This window comes from Falco punctatus, assembly GCF_963210335.1.
Source record: "Falco punctatus genome assembly, chromosome: 4".
NCBI lineage: Eukaryota > Metazoa > Chordata > Aves > Falconiformes > Falconidae > Falco > Falco punctatus.
Window position 1 is genome coordinate 106,634,079 of NC_137583.1, and position 27,992 is coordinate 106,662,070.

Consider the following 27,992-nt stretch of genomic DNA (forward strand, 5'->3'; position numbering starts at 1 on the left):
TTTCACTAAATTAAAGGACGTATAGGAGACCCATTCAGATCACACCTCGGTCTTTAACACAAACTCATTAACAAGAAGCATGATGTAAGTTAATTTGAATAAAGTAATAACATTACAAAACAGAGGCATCAAATACTTCCTATGAACATACTGGCTGTGTATTCTCTCAATATGAAAAGAAAGACCTGCACAGCTGCAATCCATATCAAGAAAGATGAGGAGAACATTCCCACGGAAAATATTCTAGCTGGGAAAGATCTTACCTGTGGAGCTACATTTTCAGCTCTCTTACTTTTTTGAAGAGTGGGTTTGCAAGTTCCTGAGGAACAGCGATGAAAAGAGTGCAATGACGAGCAGGTGGTATTTCAAACCTGATAGGGCTCACTCTGAGAAGCCACACACTTCGGTGGGTGGTCAGTGCTCATGTTTTTCTGGGAAGAGAGGTCTCTTTCCTGGTTAATACTACGTGAAGCATTGTTACGGGACTGCTCCGTTCCACTGTATTCTCCCAGTGGCCTGTGGCATTACAAACTGACATGAGGTAAATGGTAAATAAACAAAACAACCCAATTGCTCCTGAGCCACTTATGTTTCCTTGTAACCTACTGTGTGCAGCTTCCTATTTTCATCCGTCTCTACATACTATCTCCACATTGAAAGACAAGGGTGGTGGTGGTGCTAATTTTAGATTTAGCTTCATCAAGAACTGAATCAAATTCAGACCTAATGTAAAATCAGTGCAACCCTGTGAAATACTGTCCCCAGTTTTAATTTGGCAACAGCTTTCAATACATTACTCTGCAGATATAAACTTCTGGTGGTTGTAAATATAAAGAGTACAGTTAAGTTCAAATATCAATATTAACTTGTTTGTCTGAAACATCATGATATCTTTGAACTGTTTTCCAATTGTATCATTGCAGAGGCTAGAATTTGCGGTAACATTTATGTATGTATAGATGGGTAGATTTTTTTCTTCTTTTTGTAAAAAAAGATCAATATTTTTCAATGATTGAACACAACTACCATTCTGTGTGGCCATTTAGTTACAGGGAGAAAAGACCACTTATGCTCCCTTTTGTCTTATCAAACTTCAGGCATTTATATCCAATTTCCGTCTATAATCATTGGTGAGAACACCATCTGAAGCTGCCTGTCCCTTTCCCATGTCTGGCAATCTCTTTAGGAAGTGTGTTCACAATAAAGATGGTGAAACATTTAGTCCTCCGGAAGTTTCAGATTTTAATTTTAAATTAACTTCACCCCTTAGACTTCTCTGAAAATTACAGGTGAATATTGACAAGAATGAAGTCACATATAAATAGTGCATTGCATGTTATAAATTGCATTCTGACTCACCAAAGATGGACAATTTTATGTATAAATTAATTTTGTACCTGTGCTTTGAGAACTGTTGGGTGGGTTTGTTCCTTGTTACCTAATTTCCACATGTGGATGTATAAATACAGGCCAAGCCAACCAAACCCTTATATTTTTACTTCCTATTAATAAAGCCCTGGCATTCTATGATAGTTGATTCATGGAACCAACATCCTTACAATAAGTATTTTTGTGATGCTGATTTTTAAGTTAAAAATGTATGCTATAACTACATAGCTTTTCCAAACAATGCATTAAACTACTCTAAAGTTCTTAATGGTGTACAAGGTCGTTCACTTTATTTGGAAATTACTTTGCCAGCATTTCTGACACTGCATAGAACAACAGAGACGGTAGTAAGTACGTAATGTTCTGACATTACATGCTAGATAATGTTGCTATTTTAGGAAGAAATGGTTTTTATGGGTATAACTCACCAAAGACTGCATGACCAATTACAACTATCTTGCAATGTGCAATTCATTGATCATTAGATTAGTAGTTATTTTAGTATTTTGAAAAAATACAAGCAGGAGCCAGACTATGATCCCCGTCACTAAGCCAGCTAAGTTCATACTCCTCAAGCATATTTTTAGGCAAATGGAAAACACTATTCAGAAATACTAAAGGCATTAAATAGCTGAATATGTAGTCCAATCATTGCTGAATTCTCAGAAAATACATAAATGCATATTAAGACTGCTACCTATATCATACATACCTAAAAAAGCCCTTCTCATACCCAGATGGGTTAAATTTCTGGGTACAAATTTGGTTCCATTCTGAAGTGTCACAGCTATTTCCAGCTGCTCCATTTTGTGTGCTAATATATGATTTAGCTGAAACTGTATAAAAATGAATGTTGCTAGAATACTTCTTTAAGTGTCATTTATTTCTAAACAGTTTCAAACAAATAAATTATTCCAGTTAACTTAGGCAGTAATTTCTATTGATGAAATTAGCTCAAATTCCATCTGCTTCAGGCAGATGCATGGGAAAAAATGCAATCAAAATACAAAGTGCTCTTGCTTTTGATCACGCTATTTCGCTTTCTACATCAGTCTACTTAAGAGGCATAATCCTGACAATGTTATACAAGATCGTTCATAAAAGCAGAAAGAAAGGTAACTCTCAGACCTAATTGCTTCCACTATTTCCAGATGTGAGAGATTTCAGATGAGCTATTAAGAGATTTGCATCATAAGATCGTAAGTTTTAAGCAGTTATGAAGGGTAGTTATACAATCTATTTTAGACCACTAATTAAACTGCACCCAAAAAATCACTAAAGATTAGGAATGCAAGATTCCCTCGGCAGTCAAAAGAGAGAAAAACTCTTTCCCCTACTCCATTCCATAATGACTTAAACTATTTAAGGAAAAAAATAGTACTAAATTCATCATACCTTTCAGAGCTTCCTTCATCAGGAAAGTGAACTGAGTGAATCGCTCAAGTCCCACTCCCAAATATAAAATTGCTATAAAGTCCATCTTCAGCCCTTCAACTCATACGTGTGAGAGGGGCATAGACTGAGAAAACTGTTAGCTAAAAGGGAAGAAGGTAGTTCTAAGAAAAGACTTATGTCTAAAATAGCAAGAAGAACAATTAACATGTATTGCTATTACACATCTTCTCAGCATTTCAACTGATTTTTTTTTCCTCGCAGCAATAGATTCAGAATTATTGTATCAAGCATTTCTATTAGGATACTGAAGTTAAATGCATTTGAACTTGGAAAGCATTGATGCAGAGTCAGTGAAGTGCCTATTTCAGGGTGTTATAAAGGGTGATACTCAATCTGCTGTGGACTGCCCATTCTCACTGAATCTCTCAAGAAAGTTTTAATCTGTTGCTGCTTTTTGTAATAAAGCAGACAGAACATAAGTGAATGCATTCCCCATGCACATCTGATTTCCCCCGACCCCTCCCCCCCCCCATCTTTTCCTTTCTCAACACTGAATCCCCTGCTATATTTAACAGGGGACAAGAGGTCTGAAGGGTGCTGAGATGCCATAAACTTCATAAAACAGCCAGGAGAGAAATTATTCATGCCCCATTTTCACAAAGCTTCAGTGTCAGCTTGACTTTATTGGATTGCAGAAAATTCATACAGGAGCTCAACTGTGAGAGGAAACAAGACTTCATTGGTTCTTCGGCACAAAAAATGACTTGTTCCCCCTTTCACATGTTTCTGAGAGCTGAAGAGAAATATTTGTATCTGATACTTCAACAAATTTTAAACATTAAAATTTCAGCATTTTGTGAAATTAAGCAACAAAATATATCAATAAAAAAATAGTTTATATAAAGACAATTTCTAGATGTCCCTTTGATTTAATATCATGATCACTGCTTATTAAAGGCATCCAGTTTAGGGCTATGGCCTAAAGGTTCACATTTCCCATCACTGAGTTTATATTCCAGTTATGGAGAACTTGGGCTAGTGCTTAGCTCCCATGAAACACCGATGAAACCTATATATTATTTATCAAAATAAAATGTCTCAGTAATTAAACAGCCTCATGAACAAGTAAGAAAATTAACATCCCCCCACTTTGAGAACAGTGCTCTTATACTTAGCAAAACTAATTTTCCAACTATCTGAGCTATGTCAAGAATTGTCTTCAGAGAAAGAGAGGTTAGGTCACTGGTGCTTAGTCTGAGTGGAAGGAACCACAAAGGATACTACCTTGAAGAAACATATTAAATAAGTGCATAAGACTAAAGTGCTAGGAGGTTCTGGGTTTGATGATTTAGAGAACAGGAAGACACACCGTGACACCTCAGAGTATTCATAGCAGTTATATTTATTTTTCAGTAGACTGAAAACAAATAACAGCTGTGCCTCAGAAAACTGAGTCACTACTAGTAAAAACCACTCTTGACTCCTCATGTGCTCCTGATGCTTCACAAAGTGCACTAAAACACAACATAGCAACCCTGAAGTTTTGAAATAACAAGCAAGTCAATGTGATACAATATAGAAGTCAATTATTGCCACAGTTTTATTTATATTAAGCTTGTTTAGGTTTTCCTTTAAAACATTTATGTAATTTTCTTTCTACTTTTGGTCTGAGAGCTGCATTATTAGAAGAACATTTTGGAAAGTAGAAAGTGTTGGGTTGTTTTTTTTTCCTCCTGGATATTTAAAACAACATTTATATGAAAAGCTTTTGCCTTGCTGACTGAGCTTTAGTGTTGTGAAAGGTATGCCTTGCAAGTAAAGATAGAATTCCTCTTTATAGACATGCTGTTTCATTATAGCATAGGTTGTTACAAATCCTTTGTCGTGAACAACCCTCTTCATTTCTTCAAAGTCTGTGGTCGAGAACATTCCATGATCAGAAAAAGAGAGAAGGTTTCTGTTTCTAATGCATAATGAGTTTCTGTGACCTAGACTATCTAGTTTTGTGCTTTGTTCCTTCAGGTTTGTCGCCAGTATAGTTTAAGCTAAGTTTAACATTTCCTGCTAGCCTGGTCTTGTTAAGATATCTTTTTATGAGAATAATTTTGGAAATACACAGTAAGGATGGAAACACACTTCTCGTGTACAATAACCCATTCATGTAAAGTAACTGTCCTACAGAGAGAATTAAGGTGTGAAATACATCCCTTTCCTGCCACGAAAGGGATAGATACAGTGCAAGGGTGGCTTTTGATTGTGGCATTCTCATAATCTGTAACTCTGGTAGCAGTTTGCACTTGTGAGAATAAGATTCATCCCTCGTTCTTCTAATTTCTCTATTTCTTTTCTGTTGCAACTATCAAGTCCTCTACCATAATACTTGAGCAACTGAACTACTTAAACACTACTAGAGATCCCAAAATTATTTTGATCATCACCACCTTTCTTGAGTAACAAAATACAAAATGCTTACGAAAATTACTTTTTAAGCTCAAAACCTGATAAAATTGCAGAATTATTCCAAATTTTCAAATACTTAACAACTGAAGATAAATGTTTTCGTTCAGAACCACAGGAGGCTTTGGGGGTTTTGCTTTCCATAATAATGCCACACGTTTGATTATAAGTGCAAGTACAAATTCATTCAGAAAGCACTGTGAATTTAACAACAAACATATCCCTTAATGGGGAGTAGCAGTACTGGCAGAAGGAAATCTAAGTACAATTTGTTTTATTTCTGGGGATTATTTTACCTTCTTGATATAATACAACGAACAGCTCTTGGTGCTTGCCTCGTAATCCCAGCACACGTGCCTGAATACCACAGAGCGCTGTACTCCCGGCCCCATCCTGACAGGTGCCAACACTGAAATCGTAGCTGCCAGCCCTGATATTTGATCTGCTAATCATATACTAATCTGGAACATGGGTTCCTGGAACAAGAGAGGCATCGGTGCTTCCCTGCAGCAGATCAGCATGCCATGCAGTGGGATTGAGTCTGGCAGGAGAGCATTTCCCACATTGCAGCCTCAGCCCAAGAGATATTCCATGTCATAAAACCCAGTGCCATCTTGGGCCACATGTACCAAAGATGATACTGCTGAGGTCTGGTAAAAAGCAAAAATTCTGGTTTTTTCACAGCCAAACTATCAGAATGCTCACTGCAGCATTTTACTGCCACAAACTTCACTTGCCAAGCCTGTAAAGCTATCAGGAACCACCTGCATTCAAAAGCAAACTATTCTATGTATTTAGTTTATTATGTCATTTCACAAACTCCCTGAAAGCCACGAATTAACCATGATAAATGAACACTAAAACATTCAATGCATGTTTTGGTGCTATGCAAACTGTTACAATACACTAAGCATTAAAACAGATGAAAATCACTTTGTTCTGCCCAACAATATATTAAAATTTAATAACTAGAAAAAACAGCAGCTATCAAACTAAGAAACACCATTACAAAGATTCTCTCATTAACTTCAGAAAAAAATATTTTCGTTAGAATAATTAATATGTATGTTTTAATTAAAAATGAGCAATCAGTTTTACATACTTCTGAGCATCAGGAAGGTTAGGAAACAATACCTTCATGCTATAAATATAAAAACTGTTTCTTTCTCATCTTAGAAAGTCATCCCAACATAGAACAGAATGTGTAAAGGTGGCAGAAAATGTCTCATAACCCTTAATTGTATCCCTGCAAGTATTTTTTTTCAATGACAGTTTGTATAAAAGGACATATCAACCACATCAGGCTGGGGAAAAAAAACTATTTCAATTCCCCTGGTTAATTGTAACCTCTTCGCTTTACTTCTAATAATTTCGCTCCTCTCCCAAAACTTGGTTTATTAAGGTCTAGCCACCACAGCACGGGTCAAGCAACATTTCTGTTGTTGGGCTTTCTGCCCTTTGTCTGTCTTCCTTTCAGCAGAAAAACCCTGCCTGCAAAGAATTCATAAAAGAGAAATCTGTTTTGCAAAGCAGAATAAGGGTAAAAGTTGAATGAATCACTATAGCTCCAGACTATTTATTTACATATTTAGGTGGGTAATAGTTCCTTGAGCTTGGTCTCCTGCTTTCCTGGAAGAGACATGCTTTGTGCTAGTTACTTGTGAGACTGTAAACTGGACTATTTCCTATACTTTGCACCTTACTGAACGATGCATATAGTGGCTGTTTCTTCCCCCCCTCTGACTGTTGTCTGCATTGGAAATAATCTTTTCCCAGTCTCACAATTTCTGTGAGTGATCATACCTCTTCAAAGTTCTTAGTTCAGAAATTTTTTATATTTCAAGTGGGGTCGACACCACATCAGGTTATGATTATGTTTTAAAAACACCCCCCCCCCCAAAAAAAAAAAAAAAAGACAGCAGGAATTAGTACTGTTAAAATCACTCACCACAAAAGACACAAATAAAAGGCGTGCAGCTGTCCTGACAGTTCAAGCAATCATTCCCAGAAAACTCTCTTTAGCAGAAAGATAAATACATGAGCTATTTCTCCTAACTGAAACATGCTTTATAGGGAAAAAGAGTAATTCAGATAGCTCCAACTATATGCAGGCAACAAAATCTCTGTGCATTTCTCCAAGTTACTGCTTCCACTACCTGCTTCAATTATTAGCACTGAGTTGCAATGGGAACCAAAATCCCAGGTCCCCATCTGGATGCTGCTCATAGCAGTATGGAAACAGCTCAACAGCTGCCCGTTTTATTTGTCTAAGAGTTGTGACTAATGAGTTTAAATGTCTGCAGTAATTTCCACCTGTCCATCCTGACTCTTGCTGACCGCTGCCTCTGCTGCGGGGATCCATCAGCTGCCTGGGGAAGCAGCACCGAATTGCTGCAATTCACAGCCCCACGCGCGCGGAGTAAAGCTGGGACTGTTCCCTGCCAGGGTGCAATCCACAGCTGCTCAGCAGCTCTTTGGTCAGATCTGATCCACCCAGACAGCAGGAGTGGGAAGTCCTAGGAAAGGGGCAGGACGAACAGCAGGCACAAGAGCCACAGCAGACTTCCAGGCATACTATAAGCAAGTTTATGAAAAGTAAGATCATGTGCTATCCAGTCATCCACACATCAAAACGCCTAAAATCAGTTTAAACGAAACAAAAAAGACACCCCCGACCTGGTTTCTTATTCCCTTTATAAAAATAGTCATTTATAAAGGTAGTCCTTGATAAAAAAAGTAAAATAAACCCCCCCAGAAAAACAAGTTGCCATAGTCTATCTTTACTGTGCTTTTTTATCGGGTCAGCTACCTAGCTTTGTTTTAGTTGCTTCCATACCAACCAGCTAGAAGTTACAGTATGAAGACTTTAATTCATTTGTTTTAGTGATCAAACATTCACCAAGAAGATAAAGACATGTGGGCCTATGCCACCCAAGGCTGCCAGACGGCGTTCCTCCAAATGAAATTTCCTCCAAATTCCAACCTGTCTGACCACAGGTAATTTGTTCTCTGAGAAGAGAGAAAGCAGTGCTTTTAATCCTCCCGTGACTGTACTCATTCACGGTAACATTTCCCTGGCCATATTCTTCACTGAAATGAAGCTTCCCATAGTGCTGCTGCCATTTAGTTCATTCCAGAACACTACCTGCTGCTCACTCAGCAATCCCATCAGTCAATCACTGCTGCCTCGCAGCTGCTCCCCCCTTTGCTTTTTCTTAGCCAAAGATGACTTGTGCACTTTACAGCACAAGACTACCCCTTCCCTCTGAAAAATCAATCACCGCTCCAGTTCATGCTGCAAGTAAAACTTTAAAATAATCAATTTTGTATTTAAGGTCACCTATTATCTATTTTTTCTTAAGGTTTTTAATACTTCTTGGAGGAGAACAGCCTGCTTTTTTGAAATTCACACCTCACTCATGGCTACTGGTTGCAGGTACAAAAATGAGCTAATAATTATCTATAATTGCTAATTATAGACAAAAATCACAGATTCAGAGGGAAAAATGACAAGTGCTTACAGGGATGTCAAAGCTATTGGGAATAGTTCGGTGCAAACCTGCGCTCTGTCAGAAGAAAATCTGGAAGCAGGCTGTAACCAGCACAGCCTTCAGCACACCTGTGACTGTGGAGAGGATGAAGCCTCCATTTTGGTCTCGTACTGCATTGCAATGAGCTCACGTTAACTGATGTTGATGTAGCCAAGCCTGCCACTCCTCTCCTTAGAGAAGGACTCAATATCGTGTGATGTAAGAGCCATCGTCTGCCTAGTTCCAGGCAAGATTTTGTGGGCAACAGAACTGTGGACTGTGCTGTGCTCTAGCCACTCTCAGATGCATACTCTGCAAGGCAATATCAGCAGAGTCCCTCTCCTGAATGAATTCTAAAATTCTCATGTAAAAATCTACTATTAAAAAGAAAGAAAAAAGTTTAGGTAAGTATTCCTGTAGAAATACAAAATGGTAATAAAGAAATTCAGGACTCTAACACATCCTTTCTGTTTCTAATGCAGAGGCAGCTCTTGAGCATGACTAAGAAGATAACTTGGTCATATTGTATTGCAGCACAGCTCTGCTTCAAACAGGGCTATTAAAGCCACAATATGTTTTAAAATCATAAACACTGATTTATAGTAAGGCTTTGAATAGCCTCCGCAAGAACTGTCTAACTGCACTATTCTCTCATCTTTGTTCTCCAAGCTGTCACCCAATTACCACAGGACTGAAGCAGACACAACCTATATTTTCCTCTGAATATCTGTGATCCTGTTAATTTTCCTTATTCTTGGCAAACGCGTAGCTCAACCTCTTCAATTAATATTTATTAACTTTACCTTTCTACATTGAACTTTTAATTATTTAAATGCCTAACACACAGTTCTAGAACTACAGGTTTTATGAAGTGCATACTTTTTCCTGTTGCTCTGGAAGTGGAAAAGAGGAAATGCCAAGTCCTAATCCTATCCTCAAGATTTTTCAACTCAATAAAGACACAATCTGGTTTAGTAAATGCAATGAATGTCTTGTCTCACAAACTTAATCCATATATGCAAAAGAAAGACACAGACTGAAATACTGTGTTATTTTTATTTGGATCATAAAAAATCCCACCAAACAATTTATTGCTGATATACTGTGATTATTATTGATTTATTGAAGTTATTTTACCCACCAAAGAAGCTGTTTAATCTTCCACAAAAAAGTCTGTTTTTCCAAAAAAAAAAAAAAAAATTCCTCTAAAAAATATAGTATTCTCATTATGTTTCTTTATCATTAACTCCAAAATGTGAGAAAAGGCACAACGTATGCCAAAACATATTCTTCTTATCACAGGAAATAGCTGACATTTAGAAAAAGAAAAAAAACAAAACCCAAGCTATTTGTCTTAGAATTTTTTTCTTATTTTAAAAATCAAATAAATGACAAACGCCCATCTTAGAGCTCACTTTCATACATTTGGAATAAGATGTTCAGTCCTGCATCATAAGAAGCTGTTGGTGGAGATAGAAGGCAAATGGGCACAGACAAAAGCAGCAGCAGTGAGTTTCAGGTCCACGCTGCCAGATAAATCTTCCTGTATTGCTATAGGTCCAGATGGAAGGACAAACAAAATAACCCTGGCAACTTGCAAGTTAGGCCAAAATTTTTCAAAACTGGCCTTAATTTTCTTTAATTTTGACAAAAAAAAAAAAAAAAAATTGCATGTTGCCCGTTTGTCATTACAAAATTCTGTGAAAAACATGAATGCTAATGGCAGGTTTTTTTACTTGTATTTTCAATATTTGTCCTAACTTCTCATAGATGGATAAATTCAGCTATAGAACCAGTTACCTCCATTCCACCTGAGAGGGAACATTTTGGAAGTCTTTAAGGACAGCTCTTAGCTATTCTCATTACTGCTTATTAACTTTTTTTTTTTTTTTTTTTAACACAGAATAAATGTGTTCCTATCAGGGTTCACTGATCTCCATAAAGAATCAGTGCTGCTTAAAGGATAAAACATAGCAGAGTTCAGAATGCTTTTTATATAATCTGATGAAAAACTTTAATGGAAAATAATAAAACTGGCCATGAACTCTCAAAAATATTTTCTGCTAAAATATGTCTCTTGAAGACCCAGGGACAACTGACTCAATCTAGACTTCCCTCAGGGCATCAGAAAGCTCTAGACCATCTTAAGCAACCATTGAAAACAGAATAGATGACTTGAGAGGAGAGAAGAAAAAACCCCAAACAAACAAAAAGAATCAACAACAAACAAATCACCCTTTGTTAGAAAGAGGAAAATCATTGCAACATCATAAAACAGGGGATCACATTTCTTAAAACTAACCCTGCATCTAAGGTCAACAGGGAAGATGAGGTTTTGTCCAATAACGCAATTCTCTTCAGCTGTCCTTGAGATGATTGACAGAATTAAGCTGTAGGGATGCTCGGAAGATATTTAATGTCAAGTTCAATGGTGAATATGCTAGTATTTTAAGAACAACACCTGTTCCAAAGCCTTTGAATACTATTATCAGTCCCAGAAAACAGAAGGAGCCAGAAGCACTTGGCAAGAGAAACTCCAAAAGACGACTTTTCTCACTTTCAAGGAAATCTCTTTCCTGTCTGCAGTTTGAAAATGCCTTCTTTGTTTCATTATTCCTCCCCTCTTTCTTTTTTCCTTCCTTCTTATTTATTTAATTTTGGATTGAGTGGGCAGGAAACAACATTACTTTGGGAGTGGTTTGTTCCTTAGGTACTCTTTACTTCTAGTCACTTTAACACAAAAGATAGCTTGCAAAAATGCAGAACTGCTGTAGCAATTGCCTGTGTTCACCTTTTCCAGGCTACAGCTGATGTAATACATGCAACTTACTTTTCTTTCAAACATATATTACATCAGAATAATGCTAACAGTAGTTAATGTTCTGTAAACCCATACCTTTCCTGATTTATTCCAATATATTCATGCATATCTATTTACTTACCCTTCTACATGTGCTTCAAGCAGTGTTTTTGATGTATTTCTATTGTTCTGTTGCTCTGAACAATACTCTGAGCATATTTTCTTTGCATTCCAAAAGACTGGGAATGTGTATAAAATTACAACTTGCATAAACAAAATAAAAATAAGATAAACTAGAAGTTGAATGTATAAATGCAATGATAATAATAAGATAAATATGTTTTCAGAGTAAACTTATTATTCATAGAGATGTTATCAGAGAAGAAAATAGCATTATAAATTCAGAGAAGAAAAAAAGAGAACATCTCTAGTGGAAATCCTGATAATCATCTAAGATTTAGAAACCCTTTAAGGAGTTTCTTTGGTAATTAATTGCCAAAGTATACATTCATTCAAATATATGGCACTTCAAATATACAGGTTTGTTTCAATCACTGCACTAGGTATTAGGTTTCTTAGGCTCACATGTCAAATTCTACCCCGAAAAAAATACTGAGAATAGTATCTTGTATGGTCCAGAAAGAAAAAAAAAAAATCCTTATTGAATGACTCTCTTCCACTCTTAAATTTCAAATGCTCGTCTTGATTCAAATACAGAGTTTACTTCTGAAATAACAATGTGTATTATTAGTCTAACTTTACACTTATGAGCATTATCTGGAACCTAACACTTGAAAGTGGTGTGATTAATGAATTATATAGCCTTCTTAAGGGATGTGTTGCAGGATTATCATTCTAACTTATTTGTGTTTAGCAAAAACATAAGAGAACACCCCCGCACAACTTGAATACATCAATATTTTCTCTAGCAATAACATGTGCTTTGAATAAAACATACATCAATGACAATTTTTCATTATTTTAAAGAATAATCCAGTGATTACATATTTTAAAAGGCACACTTCTTTTTCTTTCAGTTGGATCCTTAGGACCAGAACTCAAGAATCAAGAAATGTGGTCTTAAAATGCCTCTGAACCCCTCCAATTCTGTGTCTTTCAGGTCCAACTTCAGGTCAAGTTACAATCAGAAGTTACTATAGTTGCTGAAAGCAAAGATCACCCAAGTAAAACAACCGTAAAGTATGACATGCTACACCTACACCCCCAACACTTGTGCCAAAAGAAAAGGAAAAGAGTTTTCAAGTAGCTGCTTAATCTAGTCTCTCAGTTACTTCCAGTGAAAAGCAACAGCACAACACAGATTCCAACATCTGACCCCTGGTTTATATTCAAAATCACATTTGCCTTTTTTTAGCAGCAAAGCCACAGTGAGCTGCAACACACACCATGTCTTACCGAGACAAGCACAGAAAGGAGAGCATTTGCTTTCTTTGTGCTCTGAGCCAGGAACAAGCAAGATTTTTTCCTGTGTTGACAGTATACTTTTGCAGTAACAAATACATGAGCCATTCAAACCAACACATTACTTATCCAAGGATATAAGCAAAAGGGCAAAACAAGTCTGCATAACAAAAGACCAACTACATATGTATCCTTGCTAATTTCCTCTATCAGACTCGATCTCTATGACAAAGAACTAGACCACGTTCACTGCACCTCCACTCCTTCAGAGGGACTATGAAGATCACCAGCTTTTCCACTACCACCAGCTTTTCCACTGTCACTGCCTGGAAGTCTCTCTGAGGTTGATCAGTGCTTATTACAACCTGAGTCTTTCACCCTTTTTTGGTCACAGGCTTTTGTCTTTGGGAGGTGGACCATTCTGATCCTAGGGTCTGATCAATAAAAACGTCCTCCCCTTGGGAAGCTCAGCTGTTGTTTTCCTACACCTGAGGCTGCTGCAATTCCTTGAGCCCCTTTGGGGGATTAGTAACATCAGTAGCCAAGATGTACTTTGCTGCTTTTGAAGTTTGTGTGATAACCATGTCACGATTTAGCCGCATGTTGACTAGTCTAGATAAGACAGTATGCAACCCGAATGAGACACGGAATTTGTCAATTAAGTTGCAGAAAGTGTTAGTACATTGGCTCAACCTGGAAGACCTCACCAATTTGTTTATGAGACAGAAAAGCAAGTGATGGGGGTGGCCAGGGGAGAGCGGGGGAGGAATCTACCCCTGCAATCTGGAGAGATCACTGCATACAGAGGCTTTCAGTTCTGTAGCAACTGCTGATTATGCAAAAGAAACAGCCTGCTTCTACCTGCAATGCCAGTGGAAGTATACTAATATCAGATATGCTTTAAATCTGTTTGTTCTTATCAGGTACCTTTCAAACAGCCCTCAAGGGTAACTAAAGCAACTAGAAAACTGAACCCATCTGATTGGCAAGGACAAAAAAGAAAAGGGGGGGAAAAAAAAAAAAAAGGAAAAAAGAAAGTTATGAAAGTTGAAATTACTGCTTAGTTACAAAGTTCTGTTTTTTAAGACTCAAGCAAGTTTTCAATTGGAAAACATATCTGAATGTAGAAGTTGCTCTACAAATAGAAAATTATTAAATTATCACCATCGACAGTGAGCAAGAAGGAATTAACTCAGCTTGATCTTCAGATTGACTGATCATACAAGATTGTTAATAAAGATGTGGAAGTACACACTTAACTTAGAAAATGATCACATTTGATAGACACAAGAGATAATTATAGAACTTCAGCTGTCATTTTGTAGTATAACCATACACAAAATTGTCATACTTTTTTAATGCAAATTAATGAGACCATTTGCTGAATCTCTGCTAGCTTTGCTATCTGAGAAAGCGTCACCAATTTTCAGAAGCAATCACCTCTGGTGTGCATTAAATCTGTTTAAATAAATAAACAAACAGTACATACAGAATATTTATTTTTACATACCTATATGAAAGCAATAGAACATAATTTCCTACCATGCAACCATTTATGAATGCTCCCCTTAATCTAAATAAGGATGAGAAGCAAATATGTGCAAATTTTCCATTCAAAAGCCTGAAGTAAAACAACTCACTTCAGATATTTAGTTTCATAATATTTGGTGGTGGCGAGGGGTGTAATTATAGGCTTATATTTGAAATATTTTCACACTTGAAAAGAATATTTTGCCTTGAAAATGTGGCAGGGGAAAAAACCCACACCACCAAACCCCCTAAACCACAATCTCCTCATTTAAAATGTTTATCTTTATTTTCTGAATGAGCAATAACCTTACAAACACATTGCTAAAAGAGGAGGCAGAAAGCGTTTGGATGACCTGGTTCTTAGTTATGAGGGGGGAAAAATCCCTTTGAGAAAGCACTGACTTAAACTACAATGCCAGGAACACAAAAGACAGTTCAGAGTTGTAAGCAGATGAAGGTATAATAGCACCGGCAGATCCAAGGGCTCTGCCATGGAAATCTAGATAGGCAAACCCTTAATGCTGTTCTTCCACATACGCAACACAGATAACAGGGACTTCACCGGAGATCTCTGGGTTTTCCTGCACAGCTAGAAGTCAGCCCAACATTAATCTAATCATATATGAAGAATAAGTATGTGAAACATACATATAACAGTACAAAATATCTACCGTAAGAATTCCAAGCAGCTGAAGTAACTGTCAAGCAGTTGTTTTCTGTAATTTTTTGATATACATTTTTTCATAATGTGATTTATAATTGCTAATTAGACATAAGTGATCAGAATAGTAAAATTAAGACTTATGTGAATGAATTTTTTGGAAGTTCTGTGCAAAGCAAAGCATATTTTCTAATATTTTCTGGAATCCTTTCTTGCACCGTTGCCCAGAATTAGAATTATCCCTCTTCTGGATTAAAGATGCATTGGTGGATTAGTCTATCACTGATGACAACATAATATATCCTTCCCAGAGGCTTAAAATGAAAGGTCTGTTAACTACAGACTATGTTAAAACAACATCCCCCCAAAAAACCCTTTGACACAAAATCATATTCTAACATTTAGACATCACCATGTGTAAGATCAAAAGTAGTTTGTAAAACATGCCTCAGGTTCAGTGTCACGTATCAGTTCTACTCCTTTCACAGACTGTACCACCTATAAAACTAGTAAGACATGGAACCAATTCCTGCAAGGGTTAGTCATCAGTATTACTTCTAGTTTTAGCCACCAGAACAACCTGAGGAACACCACCTGGACAACTTAAATGAAAACAGATGTTGCTTTAATGTTTCTACTTGACACTCAAACACATATACACATTTTACAAAATGATGCTTCCTAATTTGATGATTGCAAAGCAACAAAGGAGATATTTCTAAAAAAATTGAATTGAGCTATGATGTGGATTGGAATACATAACTTTGTTTCAGGTAACAGTTGGAAGTTGATTCCTTGTTTTACTCTAACACTCTAAAAGAGATGTGATATTACTCTGTAAATTAAGAGACATACAGCCAGTTTTCCATAGAATAGCACCATCCTCCAAAGTTTTGTTAGATGTAAGGCTATGTGGTTCATAATAAGTCTTCCCCTGTGAACTTCTGGGAATATTTGACATGCTGATAATCATGCAATGATGACTTTTAGCATAGGCCTCTTAAATATTTAGGCCAAATTCTGCAACACTAACTAAAAAGAAAAAAAATCACTGCCTGTAATAAAATATAATGTGCTGCATTTTCTGGAGGTACTTAAATATCTAATTATATCCTTTTTCAATTACATCCCAGGAAAAAGCAGATGAGTTGTTAGCATTAGAGATTTCAAAGTAAGACACTGGGGTCTGTTTTTTCTTGTTTAAGAAAAGATCGTCCCAACTGATTTCATAAAGGCTAGTAGAACTATTGGTTTAAAAAATGCAGCTACATTTGGTCATAGAATTCAGCCAAGCAATAAACTTTCTACCACACTTATCTGTTGGTGGGATTAAACAGTTTTCTACTGTTTATTTAAGAGAAGACTTGCATGTCATCACTAACGTTGCTTGCTAAATTGGATCTTTGAAGAACAATATAGAATTTGTGAAATATTTGTGTGTAGAGCTCTCAGGCTGTGTGCTCCATCCTTTGAAGGAAGCCATTGTAAAGGGGGAGGGTCCTGGGCACAAAGCAGAGAAGAACTGCTTTTCTGGCAAATGACAGTATCAGCAACAAAACTCTTACTAGAGCTGCATGCTTCAATATGCAGTAAATAATACCCATACACTTTATAGAAATAGAAAGGTGGAGGATGGGGGAAAAGGGCTCAGAGTTCTGCAGTCGAAGGAATTTAAAGGTACGTCTAAGTAGTCTTAAGAAGGATTGCTTTATAACAAAGTATCAGTTACATACAGCCCTTTATCATAATTAACCTATGTATTCTCAGAGTAGCAGAGCAGTTATAATGCAGTTCTGTGCTTCTCTGTGATGAATCTCAGCGACTATATCGCTTTCTTGACATTTTACTATTTATTGGTTCAGTAATCACAGTTCGGTTGTCTTAATCACACACTAACTGAACCATTGAGAAAGTACCAATAGATACACTATCTAGAAAATACCAAACCCACCAGATTGCAACGTTTCGGATCAAGAAAGAGCAGACAGCAACTCACGTCTGAGTTTGTCTGTCCTCCACTTTGGATGCCTGGCTTCTTTTTAAAGGGAATTAAAGGGAAGGGAGTTAATTTTGGCCCAGGTCTGCTCTCTCCCCTCTTTTTGTTCCGTTTGATATGCCCGAGCCCCATTAAAGAAGGCACGAAACTCCCGGTGGGGGGCGGCAGGGGAGCCAGGCAGCTTCCCGCTGGGGGCCGCGCGGTGCCGGGGCGGCAGCGAGCGGGGCCGGGCCCTGTCCATGGTCCTGCAGCCGGACACGGCTGCCGGCGCCGCCGCTAGAGCGCCCCGCCCGCCCCACGGCTGCTGCCGAGCCCGGCTCTCAGGAGCGCGTCTCTTCGGGGAACTCGGTAGCGGGGCTGGGGGCAATAAAGAAAAAACGAATACCCGGCCCTCCTGCCAAAGCCCTGCCCGTACTGCGAAGCCTGCCTTTCCCTCGCGGCTGCCGGGGGCGGGCGGGGAAGCCCCAGCCCCAGCCCAGCGCACAACTTCCCCGCGGTGATGCTGGCTCCGGCGGCAGCCCGGCTCGCCCTGGCCCCGGCCCTCCCGGAGCCTCCGCCCGGGGGGTCGGGAGGAGAGAGGAGCCAGCACCCTCCCAACCTGCAAAGCTGTACAGAAGCCAGGCAGGAGAGCGGGAGAGGCTGGGAGCTCCCTCGCCTCCCCCTCCTCATTGCCGGCTTCTGGTACCAAGGAAACCCCCGGCGGGCGGAGGGGAGGCTCCCATCGCCTGCACAGTGCCCCCCGTGCACCCCCTTCTCCAGGCGCCCGGCGCCGACGCCCGCTGCCCCAGCCCGGACTCACGTGTGCCGTCAAACCGGGTGGCTATGGTGTCTAGGAAGGTGTTCTGGGGGGCCAGTAATCCCTTCATAACCGGCATTTTTCCAGCCTGGTGCGAGGTTCCCCATCAAAGTTTGCCTACGAGGGTGGTTCGAGAAGAAAGTGCAGAGGGCGCCCGGGGGAAGGGAGGGAGGAGGCGGAGGGAGGGATGGGGAGGAGGAGGAGGAGGATGGGGATGCCGCCGCGCCGCCTCCGGCGCCGGGAGCCCCCCGCTCGTCAGCCCCTGCACGGCAGCGCGCTCCCGCCCCCGCCGCTGGCTGCCGGGCGGGGCAGCCGCGGAGCGCCGCGCACAGGTGCGGAGCCGGCGGGCAGCGGCGCCTGCGCCCCCGCGCAGGGAGGGGAGCGGCCGGCGGGGCAGGGCGGCCTTGGTCCACCCGCGGCTGGAGCGGGCGGGAGTCGGCGGCCGCCCCGGGGATGCCGGCCCCCCCGCCGCCCCCACCCAGCCTGAGCCGTCCGGATCCCGGCTCTGGCACGTAGGAAGTTTCCTGCGCTGAACTACACGGGTCACACGCACCCCCTTTTACGAGTAACATAAATATTTCAGGGTAAAGCATGGGTAACGCAGGGGACCTTGCTTTGCTCCAAGGAGACACTGCTGGCATGAGTGGCAAGTGCCCCTGTAGGTGTTCACTGGAGAGCGAGACTGGAACATGGTGAATGCTCCATGTGGTGTTTGCACGTTGAGGCTATTTTGCTTACTTATTTAAGAGACAGGCATTTTCGACTTCATTGTGAATATTCTCTAGATAACTTTTTAGAAATGCCTCCCTGAAAAATTCCTGGGAGAAATTATTTTTTTGTTGCCAGCCAAAAAGAGTGCTGAGACTTAGATCCTAGCCCAGGAAGTCTGCTGTGTAAATTAAAAAAGGATTAAAATCAAGGAGCAGGTACACAAGCTGTTCCCACATTGGATGAGCAACTTGCTCAGGCTAATACCATGGCTCTTTAAATGCTGCCAGATAATGCTCCATGGTACAGTCATTTCACCTACTGTAGCAGCAATGGCAAAACTTCATGTTTTTTCAGGACTAAAAGAAACTGGACACTGGAGAAAAGAGACATGAGTACGCTCCCTCATCTACAAAGCCACCATGCATTACAGGGCGGAAACCTGCTGGTCTTTTGCTATTTTACAGTATTGTTATTCTTTCTTGTTATTCCCTATTATTTGGGGTTCTCTCTTTCCTCAGGTGGATACAGACTTTGATTACCACTTTTTAGGATAAGCAGCACAAAGAGAGACTCCAGGAAGGACAAAAATGGTCTTCCTTTACAACAGAGTGAAAGGAAATAAAAACTAAGCTTCAGAAAATGCTGACACATAGGTTTTATAGCACAATGTAAAGTCTATCCACAGTAATCCCACCTTGACTCTGAAGAGCACAGCAGTATTTCACCAAGATCATGAATCTGTCCAGTTCTCCTTGTACTGGAAGCTTGCACAAAACAGTTGATATTGAGCTGCCAAGTCAGTTTTCAGAGATGGCATGTGAAAAGGGAGAGTGCCTTACAGTCACCAGTACTTTGAAAGTCTACAACATCTCACAGTACTCTCAGCTTCTTAGTTAGCTGATAAACTTCAAATTCATGGCAGGCTTTTACCTTCATTAAGAATCACTAGTCTTGCCTTTAAAATGTACAATTTTTAATGCCAGCAACTGCTAGTTTTCTTTTTCACGATTATTCTCATGTCTTCTAGTTCAATATAAGCAGAGCCCTAAAATGAATTTTCCTCAATAGCTTTCCGTTTAGTCTCACTAGCGGATATCACACTTGTAGCTAGGTTTGATGCTACAGCACGTCCCTGCTGGTGAAATAAAGACAATCCTGTTCCAGTACTCGCAAAATCCAGAAGAGCATGATCAGGTTTTTGCTTCTGTCAAAGCGCTCAGCGGCAGAGGTTATTAAGGTAAATCTGAACCTTTGAAATCTGCCAAGGGACTCACATATGTTATAGCCTGTGTGCTGTGGTTGTATTTCAGCTTGCACTCTTTTCCATGACCTGCCATCCAAGTAGGGATACAGTGAAGAAGAAAGGAATATATTCTCAATTCTACTACAGGCAGTCAGGAGACAGTAACCCACATACACATTTAAAGACAGAAATATATTTCGCAATTCTGACTCACCAAAAATCATCCAAAAAAAAGGGGGGGAAAACACAATTTTCCAGGGGAGTCAAACTGCTACCTAGTAACCACCAACTTGTAAGTGGCTAATAATGTACTTCCGCGCACACAACAGAGGCTGAGCTGTAAATATCATGCTGTTTTGACATATATTGCATGACACAATGACTTCAGTAAGTTTAGAGCTCTATGAAGAGTGCATGGAAATTCCTTAGAAACCACGAGACAGAAAATATTTAAATAAAGCCTTAAGACTTGGGCGGGAAGGGGAGCACGGTGATGACACACACGACAAAAAACAACCCTATGCCAGAGGAGTTATGTGGCATGTTTCATGTTGATAACGGTGAGCAGCAATCACAGTTATTGAAATGTTTTCACCACTGGCCAGGAGGTGTTGATAGCATCAGCAGTGAAAGCCCTACCAACAGTCAAAGCCTGGTGACACACAACAGAGAGGGACAATACCAAAGACTTTAAGGAGAACATGCTGAAGGCCTCTTCAACTGAGAACACTTCAGGAAAGAGGAATGAAGGTTGCTGTGCTTTACAAATACTTGCAATCACGGCATACTGTTATAAATTGGTTATGACTACATCTGTGTACTATGAACAATTGGTAACAATTAAGCTTTTAAAGAAATGTTTGTTTTGTGGTATGTAAAACACAACCACCCAAACTGTTCTGAAGTAGAATTAATGAAATATTTTACAAAAATAATGTACACAATGAAAAAAATCAAATTACGTAAGAAGAGAAACTGAAGTGTAGCATCCTATTTTGCACTTGAATTTAGCATAGTCTACAACCTTTTACTCATAAGAGTAATCCTCCTTAATACAGACTAGTTGCAAAACACAGGAGCATTAAATCTAGAGTAGCTCAAAGCAGACATATTTAGCAGGTAGAAATTTCACCGAGCTGAGAACAAGAAGATCAGGAAAGCAGAGACAGAAAAGCTTGGAGAATTTAAAAGGGAGGTGAAGGAGCACCTCAAAGTTTGTAGTCAAGTGCCAGAAAATTATTTCTTAAGCATTTAGCAAAACACAAACTAGGGACTCTGAATAGTCACAGACATGTTTTTGGTTTTCTCTCCCTCTCTCTTTTTTTCAGGATGCTTAAGAAAAACTCAACTACAAGGCCAGGTAAATTTTATCTTGCTTCAGGAAATCAGCTTTCAATTCTGCTATATTAGTTTTGAATATATGGGATAATTTGACGCTGCCAGAAAAAATACATAATGTTTTAAAGACAAAGACCGATAAACAAGAGTTGAAATCTAACTTTGATTTTTGTGTATAAATCTGTATCCACTTCAGGTAAATAGCCCGCTCCCTGTATTCCTGTCTTTGTTTACTGTAGAACATTTTGCTTAATTCAAAATATACTAAGGACTAATAGCACTGCTGCTGTACTTCAGGTTGCATATTAGCAAATGAAATTGTCAGGGGTTTACAGTTTAGACCAGAAGTACTATCTAAGAAAATAAGGTTTGTTATTTCAGATTACTCAACAGTATGTAAAATATGATCTCAGCCATACATTTCCTCCCACTTATCTACAGCTATTTGGGCATTCAACATAGCACATTACATTTTTAGGCACTGTATAATCTTTTTAGATACTGCTTGTTACCCAGAAATGAGGGCATGGGCAGAGAGTTTTGCACAGAGCATATGCAAGGAGCAGCATGTTGTAGCATTTTTGGTCATAATTGCACACCTTTTTTTCTTCATTTATAAATGAAAGCATAATTTCCAAGTCTGTTTAATAATATTGCACAGTACCACAAGTTACCGAATAATATAAGAAGTTAGGAGTTGCTTACTGCTTCCCTGCCATAAGCGCTTGACCTCAACTTACCTGATACAATTATGCAAATAAAAACAGTTAGTGAAAAATCAAATTAACAATCAGAAAGGACTGCCTGCAGCTTACGTTTGTGCTTGAAATCACCACCCACTTCTTTGTTTGTTTACCTGGGCATCCAATGGAAAAAAGGGAGTTATGAAAGATCCTGAAAGTAGTAGGAAAGGGCAAAGAATGGCAACCTGCTGTTCATCTGCCACGAGCAGGCTAATTTAGTCTGAAGTAGAGTGTGTTAAGAGTATTATCCTAATAAATGATCATTATGCTCAAAGAAACACTGGGCCTTTTCTTTTGTTGTACATAAGACAACAACAGAACTTTCCAAGAGCAAAACTGCATAACTGAAGTTCTGCCAAGCAAGGGACAGCGTGGGTCAAAGTTTAAATACAAAGATAGCACCTCTGGCTCGGGAGGTGACTGGGTTGCTATAGAGTGAGAAAGCTTGCAAGGAAAAGGGTTACAGTACTCGTCTTGTTAGTATGCTCTTCTCCCACTGCCTGCTGTTAGTCACAGCGGAGAAGTGACATTGGTTAGACAGAACCTTGGTCTGACCCAGTAAGGGCTGCACATACATTATGTGGGTTCTAAACACCTACATGTGATTATATATCCACCAGCAATTCCTACTGTAAGACTATGTTTTCTATTGTATAAAATTTTGCCAAACATAGCAACCTGCTTCAGGCAGAACATATCTGGAACATTTCAGCTAAAATAAAAAATAATTTAAAAAAGCAGCCATTTTCAAGATGCAAGTGAGGAGGAAAAGTACAGGTCGGGATATCTCAGTGAATAAAGGAGCAACTCACTGGAACATAACGTAAAGGAGGAGCCATAGTAGGGAATGGGTCTGGGACATGTTTAGTAATTAGGATGAAACAGATGAAGGCAAGTGGGGAGTAGGTGGTGGAGTAGGGAAAAGCCAGAGCCTTGTGGGGAAGCTGGACACCCTTGAGGCCTTAGACAGAAAGTAGAAGTCAGAAGAAGTAAAAACCAAAAGGCTCATTAGGAAATATACCCCCGCTGAATTGCACTCAATGGGCATGAGATACAAGACGAGCAGCAGGAGATGAAGTAGAGCAGCTCTGAAACAATGGGGCAAAACACCAAATACAGCGAGAAAGTGGGGCTGCCTAGCTAGACAGAATGACATGGGCAAAATGCAGGATTGGATCAGGACAATTTGGAGAGGAAAGGATCAAACAAGTACAGGGAAAGCAAGGAGAAGAATCTATAACTAATGGTAACTGGAACAAAGTTAAAGATTCAAACCTCACTTTTCTTCTGTTGCTGGCAAATACCTATGAAACATTTTGGCAAAAGCCACATTTCTCTTTTGTGCTGATATAAATAAAGGATGCAAGCTTACCAATGTTCACAGACACACCATTCACTAAGGTACTGAAAAAATCGATGTGGTAGATTCAAAATGTTCTGTTTGTTCTCATACCACCAGCATATTAGGCTCCAGTTTTTGGTTTTGTATTTCCATTTAAAATATATAGGAAAATCACACACATCAGGTTTCATTCCATTATTCATACTGTTCAACTACATAGAATGATAATGGTCTATACAATATTGATTTGGTCTTTGTATCGTTAGAAAGCTCATCATACATTCACAGATCCAGGTTTCAAGCGTGCATCAGATTTGTATAAAAAGATGCTGCTTTGTGTCCTCTGGAAAGTAGGTGAATTAAGACCAGAAGATAATTTTCTTTTCAAATCAAAAATGAATCAATGGTGAATCAGATCTCAAAATTAATGAGGCTATCAAATCTATATTTCTATCCTCACTTTCCTACCCATAAAAGCAGGATCATAGTTTTCACCTCTAAGGATTGTGTGGGTACTCTTAATGTTGTGCAACAATCAAATTTTACAAAAACCTCTGATAAAGCTAGAAAAAAATTAGCGTTTGTCATACAAGAGTGTTTGGATAGTGTTCAGAAAGTTATGGAATCACATTTCAAACAACAAGGAATTAAGGAGACGCTGAACTGTTCTATCATTAATTGAGCACCATCATGTGGGAAAAAATAATAATTGTTGTTTATAGGAAAAATATTGTTTAAAGGATAAATGTACCTCTGTGCACAGGATCAGCATCCAAAGCTGAATAAGCAATATCTACTTTGAATGAAGTTTGGTTTCTATCAGAAAATAAAACTAAAACCCCCAAACTAAACCCAAATCCTAATCCCCCCACCCCACCCCACTTCTGGACATGAAGCTGAAGCTAAATGGGAACATAAGTTTTCTTCTCAAAATCTATGCAAGAAAATAAAGATAGACAGAAAGTGGGATTTAGAAGAGACTGGAGCACCGTAATGGCTTATTTGTGTTTTTCCTGGATATGAAAGACATCACATGCCAGTTTACCTCACTGTGGCATTTAAGGTAATGTTGATGTTACAGATTGAAACAATGTTGCTGGTTCAGTTCACTTCTTAATGATGAGTGTTATTTTTGTTCCCAATTGTTTCCTTTGAATACTTCGTGAATAAAAATGTAGCTGCTGAGAATATTCTTTATAGCGAGATCACAACTTCATTTGCTTATGATCTGGAGTTTAAAACTATTATAAAAATCATTCATTACTTTCTAGCTGCTTGAATCCAAAGAGTACACAACCAGAATTATTTACAAGGTAAGATTGTGCTTAATGAAAGCAAAGGGGAATTCAGCCTAAAAGTTTAAGAAGCAATACTTTTATATAGGAGCCATAGTAGGATGCCTTGAATAAAGACAATACTCACAAGCACAGCTTTAGATACGGGATTTGCTCTCAAGCCTTAAGCATGAGCTTCCTATATGCAGATGTAAATAATGGTTCCTCCTACAGATCCACAGAAGTTATTTAGAATTTGTGCCACCATGCTTCCACACAGGTATCCCCTGAACACTGGGAAATAAGCATCTAATTTCATGACCACTTTCCAAACAACGTTATTAAAATACTACTCAGAAGACAGCACAAATACCTTCATAAGTACACCTACTTTTAAATGATTAAGCTGGATATGTAAAAAATATTTCCTTCTTTTCGCCACCTGATGTTTTTCGAACACGGTTTGTATAGGGCTTAAGTTTCCTCAATACCACCAAAATAACTGACATGATTCAGTGATGTCCTTCAGGACTTACACCAGTGCAATAAAGAGCAGGCTCAGAACCACCAGTTGTATTTACTTAATAGTATTTCTGACTTGGAAAACAACACAGGTAATGCTGAAACTAATGAGCAATACAGCTATACTGGTCCCTAGCAGTGTTGTGGTGCTAATTCAAATTGAGATGTTGGTGGCCATTCACAAAGTGTCAAGGGAACGGTAAATGGCAGCAACACTGCTTTTTTATAAGTCAGTGCAAGACACAAAAAACTACAAAGACACAGAAAAGTGAAACGTAAACAGTCTAGTATTTTACTAGATGTCATTTTCAATTTTGTTCACAGTGCAATTGCTTTGGCAGAGGAATAATTAACAAAAAGCCTGGGTAGCATTAGTGTGTGGTTGGGGTGGGTTTTTTCTCCTTTTTCTCACTTGGATTTCACTGCAATTTAAAAAGTTAAAAAATGCCTACTTAAAATATAAGATTAATAGCTAAAGCATATTAAATAGCACAAAGCAGGCCCATGCTCATAATGTCCAAGTATTTCTATCACTTCACATCATAAAGACAGAAATGAGTGCTATGATGATGAATGTATTTTTAAGAGACATTTAAAATGGGTACATAAATTCAACCTGATATATAGTTTGTCTACAGAAACATCCTACTAGAGACACATTGGCCCAAGTTCCTAGACATTTAGGTTTTATATGATAAATTTGGATACCACTCAACTATATAGCAGGTTTTGAGTGTGGAGTGAGCAGTAAAAAGATGTTTTCTCAAAGCTGTAATTAGCAAGCTTCACAGAAGTCAACAGTTGTATTTGAAGCCAGATAACAGATTTTACTACAGGAAGCTCCCAACAGGGAAAACCAAGTTTTTTTCCTCATTACATAGTTGTAATCAATGCATTTTTGTAGTATCTTTCATAAAGTCTAAACAGTAACTGGAAAATGTTTGTGAACTTGTTCTTTTAACATTGTTTTACTAGTAAGAATTCAGGGTTACTACTCATGGCAGGTCAAATGTAACTTCTATCTCAATTCACATTGTATGTGACCTTAAAGGACATATACTTTAAAGGTACCCTGAAGTCTTTAATCTTTGTCACAGAAGACTAAATACAATGATCCCAGAGATCAAAAAGTGTGTTTGGTGTATCATTAAAATATCAGTAGTGGCTTAAAAAACTTCCATAAAGTGTTAGAGAAAGATGTGTTTATCTCTTTAAAATATATTATTACAGTTCCAAAATACCTGTCCATAAAGTGTAAATACACTTAAAAAAAAAAAAAAAATACAACTTCGTAGTAAAAGTACAGCCTCACCAAGATCTTTGCCAAGAGTTAGCTGCAATTTATTTACCAGCTCTACTGGAAACAGAGGAGGGGATTTGTTCCCACTCCCCCATTTTTCAATTTTCAAACACGGTCTGGAGTTTATTTTCCATCTTTTTATCAGACATTATTGTTGTCATTCTTTATTCAGGAGACTGGGTACAGGTACGGTGGTATGGGTACCAAAAAGAGAAATCTACAAGAATAGTGATCTGTCTTACTGGCTAGAGAATAGTGATCTGTCTTACTGGCTAGATACCTAAAATTGAGTAATACAACTATTTCAAGACACAGCAGAAAGGATTAACTGCAGTGTGTAAAAGCTATACAAAGCAGTGCCAGCTACATCCCATACATACAGAAGTGTTCTTTAGTCTTTCAAATTTACGAGCAATGCTACATGTTTTTATTTTACATCTCAGCCCCTGTCTTACTTCCAAAATACAAGCATTTACATACATCAACTCCCCACACACCACAGGTATATGTATGGACTTAAAAAAATATTTATGAATAGTGTATTAATATGTGGGGGTGGGGGTGGAGGAGAGAGAGTGTTTGTGTTTATAGTCATGTATAAACCATCTTGCAACCAGAATGGCATAAATAACTTACTATTGGTTTTCAAGCCCTAAAGTTTGAAGACAAAACAGGAAGGATATCCCACGATAATCTTTCATGTATTTCACTTAACTAATGGAGGCAATAGTAAATTTGTCTGCAGAGTGGGGGCAGTAACACCTTGTTTCCTAATTGAAGAAGGGGAAAAAAAGTGAAGAGGAGAGGATGGGGAAAAGAAAAGTACTAATTTTAAAATAATTGAAATGGGTTAGACTCATTTCAAGAATCCTTGCATCAATTGGAATAGGTAAAATTAGTAAAGATACTGTGGTATATATGTCCTTTCTCAAACATGGGAAAAACAATAGAAACCATTTTCCACAGCTTTTAGGTAAAAAATTGTTAACTATACTTCAGGTTTATGACTTTTGTATTATATCAATGATCATCATATTTTTCTTAACACTTAAGTCAATTACACTATAGTTTAAAAAATCCTTAAAAAAAACCCCAAAACCACACCAAAACAAAACAAACACCCTTTTGATGTGCAGTAGAATCTATTTCTACATTAGAAGTTCTTCAGAAGAACACAAATAAACTGTAAGTAATTAAGGAACAAGAGGGTAACCTGACCCACCAAGGGTATAACGGATCCGTCTTAATACTATTTGATCTGCTTTTTAATCTTCTCCAGCTCATCAACTTCTTTGCCATCTTAATAACAGTTTCATTAGTTCTTCTTCCCATCAGACCATTTAAACCTGAGAACTAGTAAAGATACCTCAGTAGTCATACATCATGTTTTTATACCTAGAAGATACTCTGTATCTTTACAAATAAACTACCTAGCTCTGTTTTCATTTATTAGAAAAACATATACCTTACTGTCCTGTTTTGGAAAGATTTTCTTACATATGTATATTCACTGAATCTACAATTGGAGTTAGACATTTCTGAA

At 38.5% G+C, this 27,992-nt stretch overlaps 1 protein-coding gene across 2 annotated transcripts in view; it reads right to left on the reverse strand.

The window, feature by feature from the left end:
• The window catches only part of KCNH8 (potassium voltage-gated channel subfamily H member 8), a 200,870-nt gene extending 179,498 nt beyond the window's left edge, over positions 1–21,372 (reverse strand). For both annotated transcript variants that reach the window (XM_080384929.1, XM_080384928.1), the window contains exon 1: positions 17,980–21,372. In XM_080384929.1, coding sequence (XP_080241055.1) covers positions 17,980–18,055 — 76 coding nt within the window. In that variant the 5' untranslated portion in view covers positions 18,056–21,372. The remainder of the gene's footprint in view (positions 1–17,979) is intronic.
• Positions 21,373–27,992: the final 6,620 nt, after the last annotated feature.